This window comes from Neovison vison, chromosome 8 (assembly GCF_020171115.1).
Source record: "Neovison vison isolate M4711 chromosome 8, ASM_NN_V1, whole genome shotgun sequence".
In the NCBI taxonomy this organism is placed as follows: Eukaryota; Metazoa; Chordata; class Mammalia; order Carnivora; family Mustelidae; genus Neogale; species Neogale vison.
Genome location: NC_058098.1, coordinates 69148143 through 69173525, shown reverse-complemented (window position 1 = coordinate 69173525; position 25383 = coordinate 69148143). Strand labels below are relative to the sequence as shown.

General features: G+C 47.4%; 1 protein-coding gene across 1 annotated transcript in view; it reads left to right on the top strand.

The window, feature by feature from the left end:
• The window catches only part of LOC122915421 (protein FAM178B-like), a 48598-nt gene that overhangs the window by 5483 nt on the left and 17732 nt on the right, over positions 1-25383 (top strand). Inside the window, exons 5-7 of the mRNA XM_044262222.1 lie at positions 2489-2641; positions 9429-9534; positions 13297-13381. Of these exons, the coding sequence (XP_044118157.1) occupies positions 2489-2641; positions 9429-9534; positions 13297-13381 (344 nt within the window). The remainder of the gene's footprint in view (positions 1-2488; positions 2642-9428; positions 9535-13296; positions 13382-25383) is intronic.

The window sequence follows — 25383 nt, the reverse complement described above, 5'->3', positions numbered from 1 at the left end:
CAGTGACAGGTCATGTTTTCATGCACATTCTTAAGTTAGCATTCTTCTAATGAAGGAAATGTATAGTCACAACCTACAGACTTCTTTGAAGCCTCCATCTTAGGACCCCCAGCGGGTTTATGTTGTTTTTGTTGCCCAGAGTTGGTTGTGAACATCACCGTGGCTGGCTGTTTGCTTCTTTCCCCCAAGTTTTTCTGATAATCATCTCTGGACTCAATCAGGGATCAGCAAACTCTCTGTATTTGTAAACAATAAATATTTTAGGCTTTGAGGGCTGTCCAGTCTCTGTGGCAATAACCTCTCAGCTCTGCTGTTGTGACAGGGAAGCTCCAGTAGACAATATACAAGTGAATAAATATGCTTATGTTGCAATATAACCTTGTTCACAGTAATGGGCAGGACTTGGCCGCAGAATGTAGTTTGGTGACCCCCGGCCTTGGTTAGGAGGACCCCAGCCTCCTCACTGATACTTTCCACTGTAAACCTTTGTGGGTGTTCAGATTGGAACAGCCATCCCACAGAGGATGTGGGTCTGGAAAGGGTGAGGCTGCGGCTGGGGGCCAGCCACCATCTGCCAGAGCAGTTGTTCGTGACCAGGAGTCACACACCCGCTGTGGATGCCCACCGTAGAAGAGACCCCCAAGCACCCAGAGCCCAGCGTCCCTTCATGCTCTAAGGATTGGCTTGCATCTTGAGTGGATGCCATCCTACATTCTCTATTTCTTAAAGTTAAAAGACCTTATGTGTGCACTGAGGCAGGGAGGGGGGAATTTTTCAGCCCTCACATCATCCTTTATCCTCACTTCAGGGCTGCACAGGAAATCCCCAATTAGACATGGAAGAGTCATCTCAGAACTCTTAATAATGCATATACATTATATTTAGTGTCACAAAAGTCTCTTTGTATTATGGTTTGGGGGGCCAGACTAAGACCCTCTTACAGATGAGCCCAATTCCTATAAACTTTTAATAATTTGCAATTCTTCCTTAGTATAAGAGCAACAGAAGCCATAGAACCCCAAATGCTGAAATGGCAAAGAGAGGAACAAAACAGAAAACTGTTCTCCTATTTGTGTGGTGGTTCACACAAGTTGCTTGCAAAAGCCTACAGGAGCAGAAGTCCCCTGTGTTTTCATGGCGTTTCCACACCCTGTGCCATTTAACCCTCCAAATAAGCTGGTGATATGAGCCAGTGATGAACATCGGCCTCTTTCCTCAGGTCGGGGGCCAGAGGGAGGCAGATTTCATCCAGCCAGTGGTAGGTCGCCAGCTACACAGCTCAGCCTGCAGAGCCCGCTGCTTGTGTCCGAGACCCCAACAGAAGCCCTGAGCATAGTTCCCCATCTGAGTCCACCATCCCAGGGCCCAGGCTGGGAACAGGAGGGGATGCCATACTTGTGGCTTGTTTCATTTGGCTGTTTTTATTGTTGTCAAAGGTGTGTTCTGTTTCTATTGAATCAAGCAGAACACAGTTGTATGAAGTAAGCAGGAAAAGTCTCCTTCCTGCTGCCCCCAAATCCTATTCCCTAGGGATGACCCAAGCTCATAGCTGGCCATGTCAGTTATGTGGCGGGTGTTGCCCGTGTCTAAGAATGTGTACGTGCCTATGTCTGTGTGTATAACTACACCACACACACGCAACACACGTACACACTCCCTATTCTGAAACTTGCTATTTTCACCCACCAGGGCACTGTGGCCAGTCCTTCATGAAGCAGAGATTTGCTGTGTTCATAGGAACTGTATTAAATACCTCCCTCCCCCACTCCCTCCTAACAATTTTTACCCCTCCCAATAGAGTTGGAATGTATCCCTTCTTTCTCTGTTCCTTCCCTGTTGTGGGACCCAGCTCTGATCTACTGATCAGATACACAAGGCAGGGCAAAGCCTGGGCATCCGGAGATCCCTGGGGAGTCCTCGTGATCACAAGAGCTCACAGACTGGTGCCCCAGTAGAAGCATCCCCGCTCCTTCCTTGTGTGGATGCCCTCCCGACCAGGGCCACACCCGAAGCTTCTCTCCTCCGCCCCTGGCGGTGCCTGTGTAGGCAGTTTTGTGGTCGGCCCACTTGCTGAAGGCTATTGTGGTGATTTGTTTACCCTTCCCCTAGGCATGCGATGGCTGCCCACGCCTGACTCATCCTTCAGCACCTGGCACCCACATATCGTGGGTGCCCAGTGAAAGTTTGAGCTGAACAAAGGGAATGGGCAGCACTGGGTCTGGGAGCAGGACTTCTGGCTCCTGGGCTAAAAAAGCCCAGAGTAAGGGGCTGGGATGCAGGACCAAGAGTGGGATGGGGAAGAGCTCCTGAGTCAGCATCTTGCAGGCTCCTCCTTTACCAGCAGGTGGCGCTGTCCTCCCCAGTCTTCTCCCCACCAGGCAACGGTCACTAAAGCAGGACGCACCATCTGGCTTTCCCTGGCCTCCTTCTGGGCTGCAGACCAGGTGCAGGTGCTGACTCTCGCCTCTCCGGCTCCTTGCTTTGCCAGGATGCTGGTGGAGAAGTTCTCCGTGTCACCGCAGGTCATCCCGCTGGTGCACCCTGGGGAGACGGTGTTTCTACCCAGGCATCAGCCCCTGCCCTGCATCCTGGACCATTCACAGCTCAAGCCACGGAGCCACCTGGAAGAACGGTTCCTCAGGTAAATGTCAGCATGGGATGGCCAGGCCCTGTCCCTTCTGGAGCCCAAGGATAAGGGCTGGCCCCAGTGAGGAAACTCAAGGCTGTGCTTGAGTCAGGTGGGACATGTCAGTTTTCAGGATTATAGATGAAATATGTCTCACATGTCGACTTACCATATTTAATTTACCGATTTAGATGCACATACTTTAAAAAGCCCTACATTGCAGCAAATATTAGGTCGCTTATGTATTTATGTATTCATAGCGCCTTTTCCTCCCCCACACCTTGGGAGCATAGAACTCTATCTAGTCAGACTCACCATACATGCCTTTGGGGTGATGTCTCTGCCGACACTGGAGCTACTTTCTGGGCCATCCAGCAGTTTTCCAGCACACATCATCGTCATTTCCGTCTGCTCATTGGAAACAACACCCTTCCGTCATGTGTGATGCTAGCAGTGAAAAGTTCGTCCCCAGCCCCAAGTGCACACTGTAACATTAGGACAGCTGCCCTGTCACACTTCTCCATGGAAGGAAATTTACGTTCGTTATCACACAGCCATGGGTTCTGTTGCTTTTTTTTTTTTTTAAAGATTTTATTTATTTATTTGACAGAGAGAGATCACAAGCAGGCAGAGAGGCAAGCAGAGAGAGAGAGAGGAGGAAGCAGGCTCCCCGCTGAGCAGAGAGCCCGATGTGGGACTCGATCCCAGGACTCTGAGATCATGACCTGAGCCGAAGGCAGCGGCTTAACCCACTGAGCCACCCAGGCGCCCCGGTTCTGTTGCTTTTTAAGGGGATTTTAAAAGCTTGACCACAGCCACATCCAATATTTGCAGTTGGGAGTTCATCTATCTAAGAACGAGAGAGAAAGCCCGCAGGACTCAGGGCAGCTATCCACTCGTGCTCCGGAGGCCAAACCCTGCGGGGTCTTGGTGGCCAAAAGGGATGGGGAGGAGGCCACCGGACTCACACCAGACAGTAGGGAGCCCAGAGGCTGAGCTGTCCGTGGTCTCTTGGAAGCAGGAGTCTTGTCTTTTCCAGCTCTTCAGGGTTTCCTTATGTCTGTTTCACTAATTCTAAAGCCATCTGATTGTCACGGGAAGTTTCAAGTATACGTAGAATAGTGTAATGATTCCCCATACAGTCATCACTCAGCTTTGGCAATCAACTCTAAGGTGATCCTGTTCCGTCTCTACCTCTGCCCACTAACATTATCCCCTCAGGATTATTTTTAAGCAAATCCCAGGCACATATAATTGAATCTGTAAGTACTTCACTGTGTGTCTCTAAAAGATAGGGCTCTATCTTTAGATAGAAGTTAAATGCCATTATTACACCTAAAAAATCCAAATCCTTCAGAGCACTGATATCAGTCGGTGTTCAGCTTTCCTCAGCCATCTTCTAAATGTGTCTTATATGTTGTGCAATGAAGAGCTCAACAAGGCCCTAACATCGCCATTGGTCATGACATGAATGCTGAGAGAATATTGCCTAGCACGAGGCCTCAACACCTTTAGCCATTCTCCTCAGCATATATGTTACTTCTGACCTTCCTCCTTTATAAATGTTGTGGTAGAGAACAACTTCATACCCAGAGCTTTGTCTGGAGCGTAGCCCCGGAAGCAATACGAGGTGACTGGACCTGAGCATCTGCATATCGGTAAAGGCCGATGTCACCACGCTAAGAAGGTGTCTCATAAAGGGACGATGAAAGGGGGGAAAAGAAGCAAGAAGGGTTGAAGGGAAAAGAAGGATAGCAGCGCTGAAGAGAGAGGAGGGGCGAGGAAGGAACAGGAGAGAGGAGAGGAGAGAGGAAGGCATCTTGCAGTGCTGCTTCGCTGCCTTGGCCGGCCATGGTCTGTGTGACAGCAGGTTTCCTGTCCCAGACTGGACAGGCAGCAGGAAGTGTTTGACAGACAAGAGGGCCCATGCGGCAGTGACCCGGGGACTGAGCAGCCCTGCCAAATGGGGCCAGGTGGCCGGCCAGCTACCCCAGAGTGAGGAATTCAGACCCTCCTCCCTCAAGTATGCTAATAAGGCACTGGAGAGGCGGCCTGGCCAGCCCTGGGAGCCCAGGGCCTTTCTGGAGGAATGCCCACCGCCTTCCACATGGTCCGGTCAGAGGGCTCCTGCTACACAGTGGGTAAGGGCCACTTCCTGAAGGTCACCACTTAGCCTTGGGGTCACTCTTATTTCCTGTTTATGCCGAGGACCACAAACCCAGACACAAGAGAGGAAAATTGTGGTTCAATAATTACCCTGTTGTGTTCAGCCGGAAGCATGAAAATGAAGGGAAAATAAAAAGTTACTTGATCTCTCAAGAGGCAGTATGTTCAGTGTTTTGCTGTGCAAAAAGTTAACACTTGGAGGTTACAGGTAACTTTTATTTTCCTTATTATATTCTGTATTTTATGAACACATCTCATTTTTACCATTAGAAGTTTTGGGGGGGGAAGTGAATGCAAGTTTTAAAAACCACCTCTTGAAAGAGATCCATGCCTCCTTACCCATCTGTGAAGAGGGGTATCAGTACAAAGTGGGCACTCTTGGCACGGTGGGGCAAAGGGCAGCTGCAGGAGTCCTCGTCCTCACCGGGCAGCACCTACATAGGTTTCCATGCAAGAACGCATCTCCTGGAGCCCAGAGTCCCAGGATCGGAGATGGCCTGGCCGGTCTGCTCACATTCATCACTCAGCTGGATGTGTGACCTCAGGTCAGTTCCCTGGAACCAAAGTCACGTGCCTTTATAACAGAAGTTGGTATCAGGGGCTGAACTTTTTCCTCCCTTGACAGCCGTTCAAAAGGAAATCCGAATCCCCTGAGTGGAGAAGTGTTGGGACCTATGCCCACATGCAGCTCTGAGGCCAGAGCCGTCTCCCCAGGAAGGGTGGACATTGCCCGCTGAATGATTCATGGTCTTCCCTGGGCCCCCACAGAGCACGCTGGAAGGGGGTGGGAGGCTGTCCACCTCACTGTTCCAGTGAGGTGCTCATTGTGTATGCTCAGGGAGCCCTTCCTCCAGGAAACGTCTTGGCAGGAGGAGGCGGGTGGCACTGAGCTGTGTGTGTGTGTCCGTGTGCTTGAACACTGGGTCTCCCTGAGGCCAGCTCCCAGCTTCTGTTTTGCCAGGACCTCTTCCTCTTCCTGGTGTTGCTGGCAAGCAGGTCTGAGGAACTGGGGGTTGGGGGGAGTGGGGGGTTCCCATGAGGCCAATCAAACGGTCTCTGCCTTCATGCGGGACGGAAATCAAACATGAGCTAGCAGAAGGCAAAAGCAGAATTTGGTGAAGACGTGTAAAGAGAGACACAGAGCGTCCAGACAAGTGGGAAAGGAAAAGAGCAGGAGCCTCGTCTTTGTTTGGGGGTCTGAGGTTTTTACTGAGGATGGTGGTCTGATGTGTATGTCCCCTCAGATATCCAAAGATGAGAGCCCCGGGGGTTACTCCTTGGAATCAGGGGGTCTTGGCATCCAGATGTCTCGTCAGTGGTCTGATATATGCATGTGATGGCTTCCTCTCATCCCTCTCACCTGGTCCTTCCTTAGGTGTTATTCTAGAGAATCATTGATTCCTTGTCCCTTACAAGGAAGACATAACCTATTGACATTACCAGGAATGTGTAAAGTGAGGTGAGGGGTGCAGGTTTTAGCAAGAACAGAAACAGGATAAGAAGCAAAAAAAATAGGTTTGTTTTTTTTTTCTCTTCTCATGGGGTCCCTTCTGTTTCTCTGTCTCACTGGCACAACGGGGTTGAAGCCCCAGGTGAAATAAATCCATCAGTTACAGAGTGTGGATGGACCAGAGCGCCCAGCTGGTCCAACTGTCCCCGAAAAATAAAGAGCCAACAGAAGCACCCTGCTGGGGCATTGCTGGGATCCCTGGACTTCTGACCCGAAGGGTGCTCACTCATCTTTAAACAAAAGAAAGAGAAAAAGAGGAGGAATGGGGATGGAAACTCTGACCATTATTCCGTTCTGTTCTCCTTCGGCATTTTACTTAAACTTGCTCTTGAGGAACTTGGCAAAGACACAGAAACTGATACTGTATAAATAACTACACTTGGTGCTTATCCCTCTGCCATCGCTTGGGATTCCCAAGGCATTTGGATCCTTTGCCCTCCAGGACTGCTGCCCAGAAAATATATGAAGATAGAGAGCCTAGAGGAATGTTGACTTGGGCATTATCAGGAACATACGGTCCAGGTAGAAGGTCCCAGCTCGGCCCAGGAGCCCAACCTGCTGACCCAAGCTGACCTGTGTTTTGTTCGATTCCCCTTTGGGACTAATCCCCCTCTCAATTTCCACCATCCCCCTCTTATTTCCTTCAGCTCCTGCAGCCTTCTGTCTTTGCCATGGGGTCTGAGGGTTAGCAGTATTCTTGGCTGTGGCTGTGTCTCATCCCAGATGGGAACCTCTCTTACTGGGATCCTCAGGGCTGACAGCTGGGACTTCTCATCCAGCCAGGCCTGCATGGCATCTGCTGCCCAGGAGGCCCCATACCTCCCCTTCTCACTCCGGGGTCCTCTGACATTCTCAGGATGACTTCGGACTTAGCATTGGCTTTGCAAAAGGCAGAGTCACCCAGTTGGACCCAGTGTCCGCATTCTTGGTTTGTGGACATGCCGTGGGTTTTTGCAAACTTAACAAGTGATTCTGTAACCCAAGGGTTTTGAGTTTTCAGTACACACTCCTACTTTGCCAACCCTTTTCCTCCAGGCTTCCCTTCCCGCCGCAGATCAGGACAGTGGCTACAGTCAGCCTTGTCCCTTGCACCGAAGGGGAGAAGGCTCGTGGTTCCACTGAGATGAAGCAGCATTCCCCTCCTGGAGCGTGCACACTGGGCTTGGGGTCCAGCAGCCTGCAGAGATTCCTTGCATCTCATGGAGCTCGAAGTTCAGAATTCCTTGAAAGCCATTCGCTTCAAGGCACAGCTGGGCTGCCCTTCTGCCTATCTCTTGCTCCTTGCCTTACCGGCTAACCATCACTGGGCAGCAGAGAACTTGAAGGCAGACTGATCTTTTCTCTGGCAGAAACTGTGCTGCGAGGCTGGCATAGCCCAAAGGAGACATTGCAAACCGAAGGGTATTTCTCCCTCGGAGCAGCATTTGGAAATGTGTTGATCCGAGCCAACGGGGGCTTGTACAATCAGTTCTCCTACTGAGAAACTAGAGAGGTGCCCCCCTGAGCAGAATGCCAGAGCCAGAGTCTCCCTAGAGTCCCTGGGGCACCAGCCTTCTTGCCACGTGGCCTCCAGCCAAGACCTGCCAATCTGTGAGGTTTTCTAGGCATTGTCTGCTGGGGTATTGTCTGCACTCGGGGTGCAGGGCTCGAACCACACATGCATTGCAGGGTCGGCCCCTGAAAGTATCCGGGTGACAGAGCACGTGAATTAGAGCAGAGTGTGCCAGCAGCCCTGGGGTGCACACGTGTTCGTATGTACAAATAAAGGTCTGTTTGAGAGTGGTCAGCTTCACAGACCTAGGAACAAAGCCGCTTTCTCCTCTGAACTTAAATAATTTGGAAAAAAAATATACAATTTGTAAATTGCCTGGACATACTCAAGGAGACAGCAACTTGGCTCAGAGGAGAATCTTTGTTTTGGAGCATTCTGTTCCTGGCAGATTAAAATGTGTCCTTTTTAAAAAGGAGAAGAAGAGGCTGGGCCAATGGAAGAAATTTCTATCTAGAGTCATGACTTTAAATGCTGTCTGAAATATTCTTTGCGTGGATTTGGCCATGAAAAAAAGGAGGACAGACCTGAAATTCCTTTTTTCATTTCCTAGAATCCCTATTCATTGCCTTAGGAACATCATGTAGAACAAGAGAGCAGAGGAGAAGAAGCCTGCCCCAAACTCAGCCTCTCTGGGGGTCACCAGAAAGGGTGACACAGTCCAGCCAGCCCTTCTGAAGTAACTTCTGAAACACCTTCCACCAAAGGCCCTATGACCACATGAAATACTTCAACTCCTTTTACAGGACTGTGGGATCCTGTCTTCCCAGACAGTCTGTGGGGTGGCAAGAGTACTCAAAGCTAGGCTCCTCTCCACACCGGCCCTTTGAGTCTGGGAGCTCCCGGGAGCAAGGAAAGGCCCACTAGGGTCCTGCGATAAGGGAAAGCGCAGGGTAGGAGCACAGGTGGGAGGCGAGTCTCAGTGCCACCATCTCCTCTTGACTCGGCCCCTCCTGTGAACCCTCCACAGCACCCTTGTTTGTTCTTTCCTTCCCCGAATGGCTCTGTCTTGGGCCCCTTTCTGTTATTTTCCCATCTTCTCAGGTGTGCTTTGTTTCGGAAAAACACAAGATGGGGCAGAAATGCTCTGTGTAACCAGAGCTCAGACGCCGGCCCCACGTGGGCCCCGCTGGTAATTCTGCCTGCCTGGGGGCCGCCCAGGGCCCTGGGCTAAGGGCCGTGACTCCTGGGTTCCCTCCTCACCTCCACAGGGGTCCTTTCTGCAACCTCGGTAAATACCTTCCTTTCCCCCTCCCCCACAGGGAAAAGGACAAAAAACGTCCCTTCCCCTCTTGTGCTTCGAACACTGAGCCATGTTCAGGAAGGTCAAATGACTCCAGTGATGGCATGGGTGTGGGTGGTTTTTCCTTCTGACAGCTCCTGGCATCGGAGCTCGAAGCGTTTGTGTCCCTAGCAGTTGCTGCCATGATTCTGGGGTCAGGTGAGGATGCAATATGGGATCCCCACACCCCCCGCCCCCCGTGGCTTCCTCAGACAGGTGTGTTGAGGAAAGGCTTCCAGGCCGCCTGCATGGAGGGCCTCCCACCTACCCTGACCTCACTCCTCTGCCTTCGCAGCTGCCCGCCCGCCCAGCAGCTCTCCTTCCTGCACATGGGCCTCCTGAGCAACCTCTACTTGCACATCCCCGACTGCCCAGTGGCCCTGCTCCGGTGGCTCTTCCAGGTGAGGAGCACAGACCTGCCACTAGGTGGCGGGAGCACGCTGGCCGAAGAGCCTGGGCAGGAGTGGGTGGGGTGGGGGGATGGGCCTGTCCCTTTTCTGGCCTTGGGTGCTGCCCGGTGTGTCCCAGCGGGGGCAAGAGGTTCGAGGGAGGCAGCCTAGGATGCCCCCGTCATCACAGAGTCCCCGGACCAGCCCGTGGTCTCGATCCACTCACCACCAGAGCCTGGGCCTCACCAGGTATCACCTGTAACTCCCAGAGCCCTCTGTGACTCCTGGTTACTCAACAGGAGCTTCCATTGTGTCCAGGCTGCTCCTCGCCCCTCCCAAGTCCCAGGTCCGGGCCCTGCAGCACCCTTAGAAGGGTGAGGGCCCTCGTGCGTTCACGGCTGGGTGTGTGCTCAGGTGTTGGAGCATTTCCCCCTCTCGGTGGAGTTGTAGGATGCCTGGAAAAGTCTAGAACAGCTACTCTGTGTCTACCCCTTTCTCCTCTGGCTGCTGAAATGTTTTGCCTTGGGGTAACATGCCCAGGGCTTAAAACCTCCACCCTGAGAAAGACAGAAGCCGGCAGGAATAGCCCAGGGACAGGACCACCTGCTGTCATCTGAATGCAATGTGTGAGGATGCTGGCCTTGGCCCCTACCCAGAGCCATCCCTGCCTGGGGACGGGCAGGTCACAAGCTCCAGCTGGTCTCTTCCTGCCAGTTGGGGCCTGGACCCCAGCTGTAAATTAGAGCCACCATGCAGGGTGGGTTGTTTAGGAACTCCTCAGCCTGGGTGGACTGGCTGGCTGCCTTCCAGAAAAGGCCCCCCTACTCTCTCCTCTCCCTTCTGGGATCCTTCCCATCATGCCCCTCCCTGCCCCAGAGGAAAAAGACACCCTCAGCTCCTGGGGCCCAAGAGTGTGGCTGCTGCCCTCCCCCAGGTCCAATGGGACAGGCAGAAGGGAACAGGGAACAGTGCTGCCATTCTTCTCTGCCCCTAGTCAGTGCAGTTTCTCTCTGTTCCTTGCACAGTATATGGCCAAATGCACAATCAGGCATTGGGAGGCACAAAGAGCCCATCTGAGATGTGGCCCACAGAGGGTCCTTGTGTGACCCTGACACTGCATGAAGTGCCTTCCCTGTCAGTCCGCCCGGGGAGGAGTGGGTGAGCCCTGCCCAGCTCTTCTCCCAACTCGGTCACCTCTGCAGGGGGCCATAGAACAGAGAACCCAGCCCCAAGGCCAGATAGACACTAGGTGTGAGTTCCAGCTCCGCCCTGTTCTACCCTGTGACCCTGGATGAGTTATTTAATGTCCCCTCTTTGACTCAGTTTCTTACTCTGTAAACTGGGACTCACAGTCCCAGGTGACAACTAAGTGAGAAATTCCTGTGACCTACCTTGTCCTTATGGGTCCCACCACAGCTCAGCCCCGGGCCTGGACATCATCAGGAAGGGATGATGTTAGTGCAATGGCTCTGGTTCTCTATCTTCAGGAAGGAGAAACAAAAGCTCCCCCTAACCCAATGGCTGAAGATAGATAAGTGAAAAGGATGCTCTTGGCCTTGGGAGCCTTCTGGGCAAGACTCTGCCCAACAGTTTCATCTCCGGAAGGGGAGGGAGGAGCACAGCACCTGAGGTCTTCCAGGCCTTAGCAGGATGGACTCTGCTATTTCACTTTGGAGGTTTTGCCTGTTAGAACATATATTCCTATAGAAACAGTAGCATTCATTCATTCATTCATTCTCAGGCTCGGGTGAGTTCCTGCTACTTAGTAAGCTCTATGGATAGAAAGATCTTGGAAATGGTGTCCCAGGTAAATGCACAGACTATGCCCATGGTGCTCAACCTACTTCAGAACCTCACATTGTGACTGAGGAGTATGGCTAGGAGAAGGCAGAAATCCTCGGGGGCTCCCTGAAGCCATTGGTGGGATTCTCCTAAAGGTGCAGGAGTGGTTCCTGGAATCCAAGGGTAGGGATATGGCTGGGCTTCAGAAAAAGCTGGAACCACAGTGGGGAAGGTTTAGGGTCCCAAGACTGGCTTCAGTTTCTCTCTGTTCGCCAGGCTCCATGGCCAAGTTAATTACCAGGAAGGAGTCTTGTTGATCCAATAAAGGTTTAGTGACAACTCCCTTCCCCAGTCCAAGCAAATGCAGCTAGGAGTGTAGGGTCATGGGGCTGCTGGGGGCTCATATATGTGCCTGGGGTTGATTTGAGAGCTAGGGGATGGGTGAGCTAGACAGATTTCTCCAACCCCACTCATTCAACTGTTTTTTTGGAAAAGGACATCCTGTGTTCCCATGGAGACTAAATCCTGCTCCCCACCACCCTCCCTCCTAGTGGAGTGTGTGGTGGCCACTGGGTGAATAGGCTTTGGCTTTAGTGTTCACGAATTCCTAAGCCGGTCACTGAAGCCCTAGTGTATACTTGGAGCAAGGTGAGCCTTGCTGGGGAAGGTGAACAGAAGCAGGTAGCATATGCTGTCAGTGAATGTATATTCTTGTTGGGGAATGGTAGGTATGTAGAAGTTACAAGAAGCTATGAGAAGAAGAGGAAAGCAGAATTCTGGTTATCATAGGCCCAGATCCTTGAGACAATGACTCTGAGATGTGGTTTCCCTGAGGTTCCCTGGGGAGGGTTCCCATAAGCCACACTTCCTGCAGAGTGAGAGCTGCTGGGAGAAGGGGAAGCCAAATGGCAGGGCAAATTCAACAGGCTACAGCCAGTTCTGCAGATGCTCCATTTGAGGCTAGGGGTCCAGGCCTTTGGATTCCAGTACCAATGGGGCCAGATAGCAGACTAAGGCTGCACTTGGAAAGGGAGCGTGACCTCGAGTGAGGCTCCCTTATTGCAAGGCCATTGCCCAGAGAGGGACTTGGCTCAGGGCTCTCATCAAGCAACAACCCCAGCCCCTGGAGATGAGAGCTTCAGGCCTGAAGAGGGGATGTGCCCAGAGAGTCCCCCACAGCAGACTTTGCTCTGCACTCTCAGAAGGATGGTATAATATGCAGCATGACTGACCATGGCAGGAAGAGGGCCGCCAAGGTTCTGCCCTGTCTCTAAGGCCTGGCCTCATTGGTGTGTCCCCAGGCTGGATGGACTTTTGGGGGTGGGGTGCTGTCCCATTGTTCATCTCCACATCATGTTCTCTCCACATTCCAAATCCTCACTTGATGACCCTCAGACTCAAGGAGCATTCAGGTAAAGATCCCAGTGAGTCAGATTGGTGACCTGCCCCCCGATACCAGGTTATTTGAGGGTTGGTACTCAGTACCAACTTCTTCCCAGAGCATGGCCTAAGATGATTCTAAGTTAAGGCAGTGACCTGGAAATGATGTAAGGATCATGGACAGTAGCTGGCTTGTCATTGTCCAGCTGAGTATACTTTCTGCTTTTGAGCTGTGTCTCTTCCTCACACTAGTAAATGCCCTGGAGGGGCATGGCTGTGGCCACAGGACATGAGGGTAGAAAGACGAAAACTCTCACACAGAGAGATGGACAGAGTAGGAGATTTCAAGTCACAGAGGCCTGGGATTGAATCCTGGCTTTGCTCCTTACTGGCTATGTGTCCCTAGGAAGCTGCTTGAGCCCTCTGAGTATGATTTCCTCACCTGTAATATGTCAGTAATGGCAAGATCCTTCTACCACGTGGACTTGTGAGGGTTAAATGGGATTTATTTAATACGGAGTAGTAAAGGTTTACTACCATTATACCATACTGCTATTATACCAGCTAACCTAAATGGCATTTTTTTTGTTTTTGTTTTTGTTTTTCTCCTAGCTGTTGACATGGCCTCCAGAAACTTCTTCGGGAGCCTTCAGTCTCCTATGGGATCTCAGCGTGGATGGGCTCTTCCATCTGTCTGGTCAGTACTAGGGAGCAGGGTGGAGACTTGAGCCCTGAGTAACCCAAGCCCGAGAGCCTGCATAGTACACAGCTCTCAGCAGCCGTGGAGCCCAGCATGCAGGAGAGGTGCTGGTGGGGACTTTGCGTCACCACGGCATGGAGACATCAGGCCATCTTTGGCTCTGGCTCCAGCATTAGTAAAAAGCTGAGCCAAGAGGCTCCTTGGCACCTTGATCTGGCTTCAGATCCATGTCACTGTGGCCAAGTCCAGGCTGACCTCACAGACTCTTGGGATCCCAGAACAGTCTGGAAATTGTGTTTTCTGGATTTAAGGGGACAGCTTGCCTCTGAGTTCTTCCTGAGAGTCCCAGTTTGCTTGCAGCTGGGGGGTGCGGGGGAGGGGTATTTCAGGAACATCTGCATCAACTCAGGGAAGCTCCTCAAGCTGGAGTCACAAAGGGGAAGAGCCTTGAAGCTATGCCCCCACCAGCAGTACCCCTTGGCTCCTACGACATCAGAGGAGCCCCTTAAGTTTGGTCTGGGCGAAAATGAGAGCTTTGAGTCTATACCTTGGTCCTGGCATCGAAGGGGTGATTTAAGTCATCTTTATACTTGAGGATGTTCAGAGCTCCACAGAGCAATCAATTTTCCCTTTAGTGGTGCACCTTCCCAGGCTGTCCTCATTTGGTATCTGAACCTAGACACTTTGGCACCAAAAAATATCACGTAGCCAGCAGAAAGGTGCTTACAGCAGACTGGGAGAGGGATTCACAGGCATCTAGACCCCACCTTTGCCCACAGCTTCAGTCTGCCCACACTCCCACTAAAACGCAAAAGCATGTACGTAGCTCAGAAGGCCAGAGTTAGAGACCTGCAATGCACCCTCAATCTCCCCCCCAACCCCGCCCCAACCAGCCCTTCGGACTTCTGCTTTTGTGCCTCTTGTACTTCAGGAGTTGGCTGAGCAGAGGCCCATCTGTCAAATGAGAGCATTCCAGACTCCTCCTGCTCCCCCCTCCCACACCCTTTACCCCTGATCTGTATGCCGGGACCCTTGCAACTGAAGTTTTCTGAATAGCACCAGTCCCGGCATCCCCATCCTTTTCATAACCTCTGCCCCTGCAGCCTGGGCTGCCCTTTCTTGAGCGTCTAGGGCCTCCTCTGCGGCATGCCTGCCCTTTTGGGGAACAGAGGCTTTCCTTGTCTTGCTCTTCTCCTCTGTGCAGTGGTATGTGTCTCCTCCCGCAGGGGCAGAGGGGACATCCCACTCTTCTTTACTTCTTGCCACATTGTCCCTTATTTGCCTTCTGTCGGGAGAGGCAGGAACCTGCTCTGGAGTTCCCAGCCGGTTCAGCTCTGGCTTGCATCACCTGCAAGCCCAGCCTAGGCTTCTCTTTCTCTCCCACTGGAATAGAGACTGGCCTAGAGAATTCCATCCCCAAGGTCAGGATCTTGACTGATTTGGGGAAAGTCAAAGGCCAGGTCTGCAAACGAACCAAAAGAAGGTACTTAAACATATTTGTACATCCACATTCGAAGTAGCATTAGTCACGATAGCCAAAAGTTGGAAGTAACCCAAATGTCACTGAAAGATGAGTGAATAAACAAAACATGATATACACATGCAGTGGGATACTGTTTAGTGTTAAAAAGAAGGGAAATTCTTAAAAAAAAAAAAAAAAAGGAAATTCTGACACGTGTTACAATGTGGATGACCTTTGAGGAGGACCTTACGGCCTTACGGTAAATGAACAAGCCAGGCACAAAAGGACAAACACTTTCCACTTATCAGAAATACCTATGGGCGTCAAATTCATAGAGGCAGAAGGGTAGAATGGATGGAGAGTTCATGTTTAATGGGTGCAGAGGATGAGATAGTTCTGGAGATGGACGGCGGAGATGGCCGCCCAACAGTGGGAGTGTACTTTATACAACTGAGCTGTACACTTCCAGACGATTAAGATGGAAAACTTTATGTTACGTGTTTTTTGTTTTTGTTTTTGTTTTTCCAAAATTAAAAACAAGTTTAGAGACAAGAACTTGGTACCATCAGAGAGTCTAGCAAAAGCTGTAACTAAAAATCAGCCACCAGTTCAAGAAGCATGTGCAAGGTGAAGTTAGAGCCAGGATTGATATAAAAGGAAGTCCTGCTACTCAGGATTTGTTAGCAACTTGAGGTGCTCCGAAGGACCCCATCCTCTGTGGGACACAGCCCCCCAGGCCAGAACCTTGAGCTGCCTTCCCTCCCATTGGGACTATGTGTTTTCAGGTTGCCTGGCCTTTCGGAGATTTGCATGTGTATACATTTCCATCCTTTCCTGGATGTGTATACATTTCCATCCTTTCCTGGATGGGGAACGTTTTAGAATATTACCTGTATCCCAACATGCCTCCCAAGTAAAGGGATTGCCAAGGCAGGCTGAGGCTTCAGAGCGGACTGTTATAGGTGTACTCTGGGTCACCAGGGCTGAGGGCTGAACAGAGTTCAGGTCTTCACTGAAGTTTGGGGTAAGGTGGATACTATTGTCCTAGTTCGAGAAGAAGCACAAGTCACTGGTTAAAAGCTCCTTGATGAGCTTGGAGAATGGGATATTTCAGAACACTGACATTTTTCACTGCAGGGGCTTTTCTTATTTAGAAAAGATGCATTGAGTGTGTCCTGTATTCGGTACTTTGCTAGACGGCAGAGGGAGATTCAGGGATGAATAGAGTGTGGTTCCCGCCCTCAGAAGGATGACGGCCAAATGAGAGGGGACGGAATGCACAATTATGACAAGAGACGGACACAGCCACAAAACTATGGGAATTCCAAGGAGAGGAAGATTACTTCTAGCCAGGTGGGGTTGAGGGTGCAGGGAGGCTGGAGACAGGGAGGGCTTTGTAGGAGAGAAGACAATTGATTCATCTCTCCAGAGATGTATAAAGCAGGGATTGTAAACTCGTTGGCCTATGGGGACCAAGCAAGTCTATGACTAGAAAGGTCTTACCCTAAGAGGCTAGTAAGTCTGGTCTTGCCAGATCTCTGTTTTCAAGAGAAGCTGTGTTTTAGTTAAGATGTACTTTTACTATAAACAACAATTAAGAGAATTAAATACCCAATCAAGAGAAGTTTATTATCTCACATGACAAGAAATCCAGAGGTGGGGGGTTCTATGGTATATTAGCAGATCTGCAGTATCAGGGCTCTGGCTTAGCTTCTGTGTCTCCCTTCTCACTACTACTCCTCAAGGTTGCAAAATGGCTGCCATAGCTCCAAGTATCATCATGTTCTCCTGACACAGCAGTACAAGGCAGAAAGAAGGGTAGAGGAGACGAGGTCACTCCTTTTCTCTTTTTACCAGGACACTCCATTTTGTCTCATTAGGCAGAACTGGGTCACAGACTTCAGAGCTAGACACTTGCCATGTTTTCTGACTGTGTGGTGCCCTTGAACACCCTACTATGTTTGAAGAACTTTTAGCCTCATGATCCTACACCCCCCAGGGTAGAATCCCGGAGACTTACTCTTCTAGCCTCCTTTCAAATATTTGAATTTTTGGTTTTGGAATTTCCAGTTCTGTATAATTTTTTTTTTAACAGTTTCTATTTCTCTACTGGGATTTCTCATTTGTTCATTCAATATAAGCATCTTTTCATTTATCACTTTGAGCATAGCTATAATAGCTGCTCTAAAATCCTGGTCTGTAATTATAACATCTGGATCATCCAGTTCATTAACATGGAAAATTAAGTATGAAAATGAACATTTGTTTAGAATGAGTAGAGAAATCATACTAAATACTTACTTTGGAAAGTTCAGGTCCCATTCTCCTGGATATCTTTAAGGTATTTTCCAGAAATGTTCACGTAGAAATGCCCACTGATTATAGCTTGGCTTCCCTTTCTAACCTAGAACACTCACAGGGGGCCATGCAAGGAAGGGCTCCAGCACTTAAGCTACATTAACTTGATGGTCAGCTGGCTTCCGACACATAATAAACCGTTTTCTGTTCAAACAGCTAGAGCTTTCCTCTGTTGCCTGTGGCTCAGAGCTCTGACTGCTCAAATAGCCACCCCAGATCAGTCCCTGCAGAGGTAAGTGGGATAACATGGTTCATCCACTGAGGTGGTCTGGGTTCCCTTAACAGGGAGGAAGAGGAGCATGGCCGTTGAATCAGCAGCCAGCAGAGTCTGCCTTAGCCAGAATACCAACATTCATGTGAAATCTCCTCTTGGTAACTAATTCAGTTAGAAGATCAAACACCCAAACCCCCACTGTGAACCCATCTGCAGGCTAGATTCAACTGGAGATGGAATACAGCTCCACTGGTTTGCAGCCCTGGAGGTAGGATTCAGGTGTGGAGAGATGCAAGGGAAGCAGGAATCAGTGGGAACAAAGACAAGGAGGAGGGGAGAGTAGAACTTCCTCAAAGGGGGCAGAGTTGGGGATAAAACTGGACGTTTGGGGCCAGATCTTGGAGGACAGTGGGGGCCATTGTAGACACAGTGAAGCTTTATTAATATTTATTAAGACTGGTACAGAATTAGAGTTGTTTAGATGTAATTCACACGCCGTGTAATTCACCCTTCTAAAGCAGATGATTCAATATGATTCATAGAGTTGCTTAACCATCACCACTATCTAATAATTCCCAAACATTTTCATCACCCTAGGAAAAAACCTCATACCCATCAGAGGCCGCTCCCCACCCCCAATCCTCCTAGCCCCTGGCAACCCCTAATCTACGTTCACTATGAACTTGCTTATTCTGGACATTTCACATAAATGGAATTATACAATATGTGACCTTTTGGGGGGTTTTTCCTTAAGATTTTATTTATTTGAGAGAGAGAGAACAAGCAGGGAGTGGTAGTGCAGAGGGGCAGGGGGAAAGGAAGAAGTAGGCTCCTCTCTGAGCAGGGAGCCTGATGTGGGACTCAGTCCCAGCACCCTGGTATCATGACCTGAGCCAAAGGCAGACGCCCAACAGACTGATCCACCCAGGTGTCTCCGTATGCAAACTTCTGTGTCTGGCTTCCTTCACTAGCATAATGTTGCAAGGGTTCATGAACCTTGTAGCATGTATTAGTACTTCATTTGTTTTCATGGCTGAGTAGTATTCCATTGTGTGGATATACCATATTTATCCATTCATCCATTGACAGACACTTGGGTTGTGTCCACTTTTTGGCCATTGCAGATAATGCTACTATAAACATTTGCACCCAAGGGTTCATGGGGACATATGTTTTCAGTTCTCTTGGGTGTACATTAAGAGTAAAATTGCTGGATTGTATGGTGACTGTATGGTTAATTTTTTGAAGGACTGCCAAACTATTTTCTGAAGTAGCTGCATCCCTTTACATTCTTACCAGCAATGTATAAGGCTTCACACCCTTGTCAGCATTTGTTATTGTCCATCTTTTAATAGCCAAGCTGGTGGGTGTTAAATGGTATCTTGTGGTTTGGGTTTACATTTCTTGAATGACTAAGGATGTTCAGCATTTCTTCATGTACTTAGTGGTCATTTGTATATCTTCTGTGGTGAAACATCCATTCAAGTGCTTTGCCCATTTTTTGATTAGGTTGTTGGGTTCTTTCTTTGCTGAGTTGTAAGAATTCTTCATAGACTCTGGATACTAGACCCTTACCAGATATGTGATTTGCAAATATTTTCTCCCATTCTCTGGATTCTCTTTTCACTGTCTTGATGGTGAACTTGGATGCACAAGGGGTTTTTTTGTTTGTTTTGCTGTTTCACTTTTAAATAGGCTCCACACTGGGTGCCCCTAAAGCACAAGTTTTAATTTTGATAAAGCCTAATTTATCTATTTTTTTCCTGTTGTTGCTTGTGCTTTTGGTGTCAAACAAAGCATCATTTCCTAGTCCAAGGTCATGAATATTTTTCCCTTATGTTTCCTTCTGAAAGTTTTAAAGTTTTAGCTCTTGCATTTAGTTTTTTGACCTATTTTGAGTTTGGTTTTTATTTTTTTTTAATATGGTGTGAGATAGGGGTCCAGCTTCATTCTTTTGCACATGGCTATCCACTTGCTGAAAAGCACTATTTGTTGAGAAGACTATTCTTTCTCTATTGAGTGGGCATTCATGTTGAAAATCAATTGACCATAGATGTATGAGCTTATTTCTGGATTCTCCGTTCCATTCCACTGATTTTTTAAAAAATATTATTTATTTATTTATTTGAGAAAGAGAGAGAGAGTGTACGAGCTGGGGTGAGGGGGCAGAGGGAGCGGGAAATAGAATCTTTTTTTTTCTGTTTAGAATGCAACTTTCTTTTTTGCTGTTGTTCAGATTCAATTAGCCAACGTAAAGTACATCATTAGTTTTTGATGTAGTGTTCAGTGATTCATTAGTTGCATATAACACCCAGTGCTCATCACATCACATGTGCTCCTTAATGCCCATCACCCAATTACTCTCTCCCCCTATCCAGGGAGAGAGAATCTTAAGCAGGCTCCACATTCAGTATGGGGACCAGTGTGGAGCTCTATCTCACTACCCTAAGATCATGACCTGAGCCAAATTCAGATCACGCACTTAACAGACAGCCACCCAGGTGCCCACTACGCCAAATTCTTGTTCACTGCAGCTTGCAGTATTGAAATTGGAAGTGTGAGTCTTCCAGCTTTCCTCTTTTCAAAATTATTTTGGCTATTCTGGGTCTCTTGTGTTTCCATATTAATTTTCGGATGGTTTATCAACCTCTGCAAAAATGACAGCTGGGGTTTTGATAGTGATTATGTTGAATCTGTAGATAACTTTGAGTATTACTGCCATCTTAATTATATTGAGTCTACTAATCCATGAATATGGGATATCTTTCCATTTATTTAGATCTTCTTTCATTTTTTCCAAAACTGTTTTGTGGTTTTCAAAATAAGTCTTATACTTATTTTGTTACATTTATTCCTAAGTATTTTATTATTTTTTTTAGATTATTTATTTATTTATTTGAGAAATAGAGAGCATAAGCAAGGGGGAGGAGCAGAGGGAGAGGGAGAAGCAGACTCCACACTGAGCAAGGAGCCCAATACAGGGCTTATTCCTAGGACCTCAAGATCATGACCTCAGCCAAAGGCAGATGCTTAACCAACTGAGCCACCCAGGCACCCCTTCTTATTTTTGATGCTATTGTAAATTGAATTATTTTCTTAATTTTTGTTTCAGATTGATCCTTGGTGGTGTGTAGAAAGAAAAAAGATTTTTGTATACAGCCCTTGTATTTTGCAACCTTGCTGAACTCATTTATTAGCTCTAATCATTTTTTTAATGACAGAATTTGGTTTTGAAAGCAAACATGTTCTTGTGCAACTAATTGCTTGAAAGAAATGACCTCATGTTTCTTTAACAAACATGCTTTGGCCGTGCCAATGTAGGACTGGCCAGTTAGTCTGCCAAGCACACTGAATAGGCAGCAGTGCCTGGAGAAAGGGAGCTCATCAATGAGATCAAAACACTTTAGAGAGGGAGTAAAGCATGCGTAGGTTCTGTCCCGTCAGCTTCCAAGACAGTGTTGTTCATTTTACCTACCCGTTCCATTCCCTACCAGCTTCTATAATATTTGTGTGGGAGGGGAAGAATATAACAAAATAAAATTACCCTGGCCAGTACATTCTTTGGATATTTTTTAAGTGGGTGAGAAATTTAGTTCTCAGAACAAATCAGTTTCATTTTCATGAGCAGTATCTTTGGACACTTTGTTCTTCCTCACGTGATCACCATACTTTCTCCCCTTTGTTCCTGGGGTTTCAGCATTATAGACATTGGGGCCTCAGGGCTCCCTGGGACAGGCCTCTGTTCTGTGGGTCACTTTCTTTTCTTGCTTGTATTCTGTCTCCCTCCTTCTCACCCTCCTCCCTATTCCCTTTCAGATAATAATTATAAGATTGCTGCTTGTAAAAAGAGTTAAAACAAAACCAAGACCAATAACCTCACTAGCTAGGTAATCCCTGTTGTTATCTTAAAGTATTCTATGTATCAGGTGCAGAAAATTCAAATGTTAGAGACAGGTACAAAATGAAAAGTGAAAACCTTCCTGCACACCCACTCCCTGTGGTACTTCCTCTCCCCAGAGAGTTATTATTAAGAATCATTTCTTGTGATGATTTTCAGGAGCAAAAGCCACATAATACACACACTCCACAATCCACATAATCCATGTTTTTGTATTTATGGATTTACTTATACCATATTTCTTCTGACGCTTTGGTATTCATCTGAAGTTACCTCCAGCCGAGGGTTAATCTAGGACTTTCCCAGCTCTCTCCCCTGGATGTCAGGAGAGATCACAGCCTACATACAGGATTTTCTAGACCAGAGTCTCCAGGGTGGAGGACCTTTGAGGTGGGATGAACCACCAGATGCAGGAAGAAGCATTAACACCTGTATTTACATTTTAGCCCATCTTTTTTTTTTTTCCACGTTTTATTGAGGTGTGTAATTGACATACATTAACCCGTACACATTTAAAGCATGCAGTTTATACACTTGACATATGTATATATCCATAAAACTGTCATCATCATCCAGATAATGATGTCCGTCACCCTTGTTGTTTTCTTGTGCCTCTTTGTAATTAATTTCTCTCTCGTTCCCCCTTTGTAGGAAACCGCTAATCTACTTTCTGTCTCTGCAGATCAGTTTGCATTCTCTAGAATTTTATATAAATGGAATCACACAGCAGGTACTCTTTTTTGGGGGAGGGGGTCTGGCTTCTTTAACTCAGGATAAAAATTATTTTGAAATCCATCAGTGTTGTTGTGTATCAATACTTTATTCCTTTTCGTAGCTGAGTCCTATTTCACTGTATGGATATCCTATCCCTAATGACAGTTTGGGTTTGTTTTGTTTTCAGTTCGGGGACTATTAAAATCTGCTGTAAACAGTCTTGTGCAGGTCTTTGTGTATACATCTGCTTTCTTTCCCCTTGGGATAAATAACTATGAATGGATAGGTTGAGTCATAGGGTAAATGTTTAAATTTTTTTTTAAAGCTTACTTATTTTTGTTTTAGGAATCTCTGCACCCAAGTGGGGCTTGAACATGTGACCCCCAAGATCAAAATTTGCCTGCTCTTATCACTGAGCCAGTCAGGTGCCCCACTGATACTTTATAGTGGGTGCTTTTAGTGCCATATTTAAGAAGTATTTGTGAAGTGTCGCCTCGGTGGCTCAGTTGGTTAAGTGTCTGCCTTTGGCTCAGGTCATGATCCCAAAGTCTTGGGATGGAGTCCTGTGTCAGCAGGGAGCGTGCTTCTCCCTCTGCTTGCGTCTCCACTTGCTTATGTGTACTCTCTCTCTCTCTCTCTGACAAATAAATAAACTCTTTTTAAAAATGAATAATTTTCTTAATTTCATTTTCAAATTGTTCGTTGATAGTGTACTGAGGTATACTTGATATTTGCAAACTGATCTTGTATGCTATAACCTTGATAAACCCCTACTTCATTGAGAACTTTTATCAGGGATGGATGTTAGATTTTGAAATGCTTGTATGGTTTTTCTTCTTCAGTCCCTTAATTTGGTGAATTACATTGACTGATTTTTGAATGTTTGTTTAATCATCCTTGCATTCTGGACTAAATCCTACTTGGTATTAATTTTGTATGTATTATTGGATTCAATCTGGTAACTTTTTATTGAGAACTCTTAATGTTTATGTTCATGAAGGATATTAGTCTATAGTTTTCTCTTTCTGTTTTGGTGTCAGAGGAATACCAGCTTCATAGAATGTGTTAGGAAGTATTTCTTCTTCTTCAGTATTCTGGAAGAGTTTGTTTAGAACTGGTATTATTTCTTCCTTAAGTGTTTGGTAAAAATTAGCCAGTAAAACCATCTGGGCGTTGAGTTTTCTTTATGGGAAGATTTTAATTTACAAATCTAGTTGTTAAAAATAGATATATGGCTATTTATATTATCTGCTTCTTCTTGAAGCAGATAATTTAAAAAAAAAAAGATTTTATTTATTTATTTGACAGAGAGAGATCACAAGCAGGCAGAGAGAGAGGAAGAAGCAGGCTCCCCACTGAGCAGAGAGCCCCATGCGGGGCTCAATCCCAGAACTCTGAGATCATGACCTGAGCCGAAGGCAGTGGCTTAACCCACTGAGCCACCCAGGCGCCCTTTGAGTGAGCTTTTAGTTTGTGTCCATTTCACCTGAGTAGTCAAATTTATCAGCATAGATTTGTTCATAATATTCCCTTACTATCTTTTTAACGTCTGTTGGATCAGTGATGATGATCTCTTTCTCATTCTGATACTGGTAATAATGTGTGTTTCTTTCTTCTTCAGTCAGATCAGTTGGGTTTCAGGTTTATCAACTTTATTAATCCCAGAGAACCAGCTTTTGGTTTCATTGAGTTTTTCTGTTTTCTGTTTTATTGATTTGTGCTCTTATCTTTATTTCCTTTCAAATTCTGCTTATTTGGGGTTTGATGTGCTCAATTTCCCCCCAGTATTTTAAGGTGGAAATCATAGTAGCTCATCCTTTTTTAATTTTTTACTTTTTTTTTTTAATTTTATTTATTATTTGACAGAGAGAGAGACACAGGGAGAGTGGGAATACAAGCAGGGGCAGAGGGAGAGGGAAAAGCAGGTTTCCCGCTGAGCAGGGAGCCCGATGCAGGGCTCGATCTCAGGACCCTGGGATTATGACCTAAGCAGGTCAGCACCCAGGTGCCCCTCATCCTTTTTTTATTTGTGTGTCAAAAGTAGCTCATCCTCTCCTTTTTTTTTTTTTTAAGATTTTATTTTAAAGTAATCTCCACACCCAGCATAGGGCTCCAACTCATAGCCATGAGATCAAGAGTTATGTGCTACACCGATTGAGCCAGCCAGGCACCCCATAGCTCATCTTTTTTAAATTTACTTTTTAAGGGGCACCTGGATGGCTCAGTGGGTTAAGCCTCTGCCTTTGGCTCAGGTCATGATCTCAAGGTCCTGGGATTGAGCCCCAAATTGGGCTCTCTATTCAGCAGGGAGCCTGCTTCTTCCTCTCTCTGCCTGCCTCTCTGCCTACTTGTGATCTCTGCCTGTCAAATAAATAAATAAAATCTTTTAAAAAAAATTCACTTTTTAACATGTTATATCACAAACATGGCATATTAGCATCAAGGTACATTTGTAGAGCTTATAAATGTGTATTTGTTAGAGGTATACATTTTTAAAAATTTAATGATGGATATGCACATCAAAAAAGTTTTGGAGGGGCACCTGGGTAGCTCAGTAGTTTGAGCCTCTGCCCTTGGCTCAGGTCATGATCTCAGAGTCCTGGGATCGAGTCCCGTTTTGGGCTCTCTGCTCAGCAGGGAGCCTGCTTCCCCTACCCCTCTGCCCGCTTCTTGGCCTCCTTATGATCTCTCTCCCACTCTGTCAAATAAAGAAATAAAATCTTTAAAAAAAAATTGGAGAGCAGCACAAGCATTCATTGATTGGAGCTGCAGGCTGAAGCCTTCCTGGGAATTTTGACATAATGTGGGAACCTGGTGATGCACGATGGGTGACAGAGCATAGGATGGGGTGGATGGAGTGGATACAGGATGTCTGACAGTCACTCCTTTGGGAAGACCCCTACAGCAGCATGCAGCAGCGTCAGGACACAGATGGAACTTGGCTATTCGACTGACCGAGTCCTCCTCCAAGTGGCCAGCACTGAGCACTCAGGATTTCAGAGTTTTCAGGGTTGGCAGCAAGAACAGAGGGGGAGCACTGGGTGTAGAATGGATACTAGAAATATGATCGCTATTAGCAGGGCAAAAATGTATTTCTACTTGACTCAGAGATGGCTAGATAAACCAAAGGAGCCAAGCAGCACAAATACTCTGATCCCTCTTCTTCTTTTTTTTTTAATAAAGACTTTATTTATTTATCTGACAGAGAAACACACAGCAAGAGAGGGAACACATGCAGGGGGAGTGGGAGAGGGACAAGCAGGCTTCCCATGGAGCAGGGAGCCTGACGTGAAGCTCGATCCCAGGACGCTGGGATCATTACCAGAGCCGAAAGCAGACACTTAATGACTGAG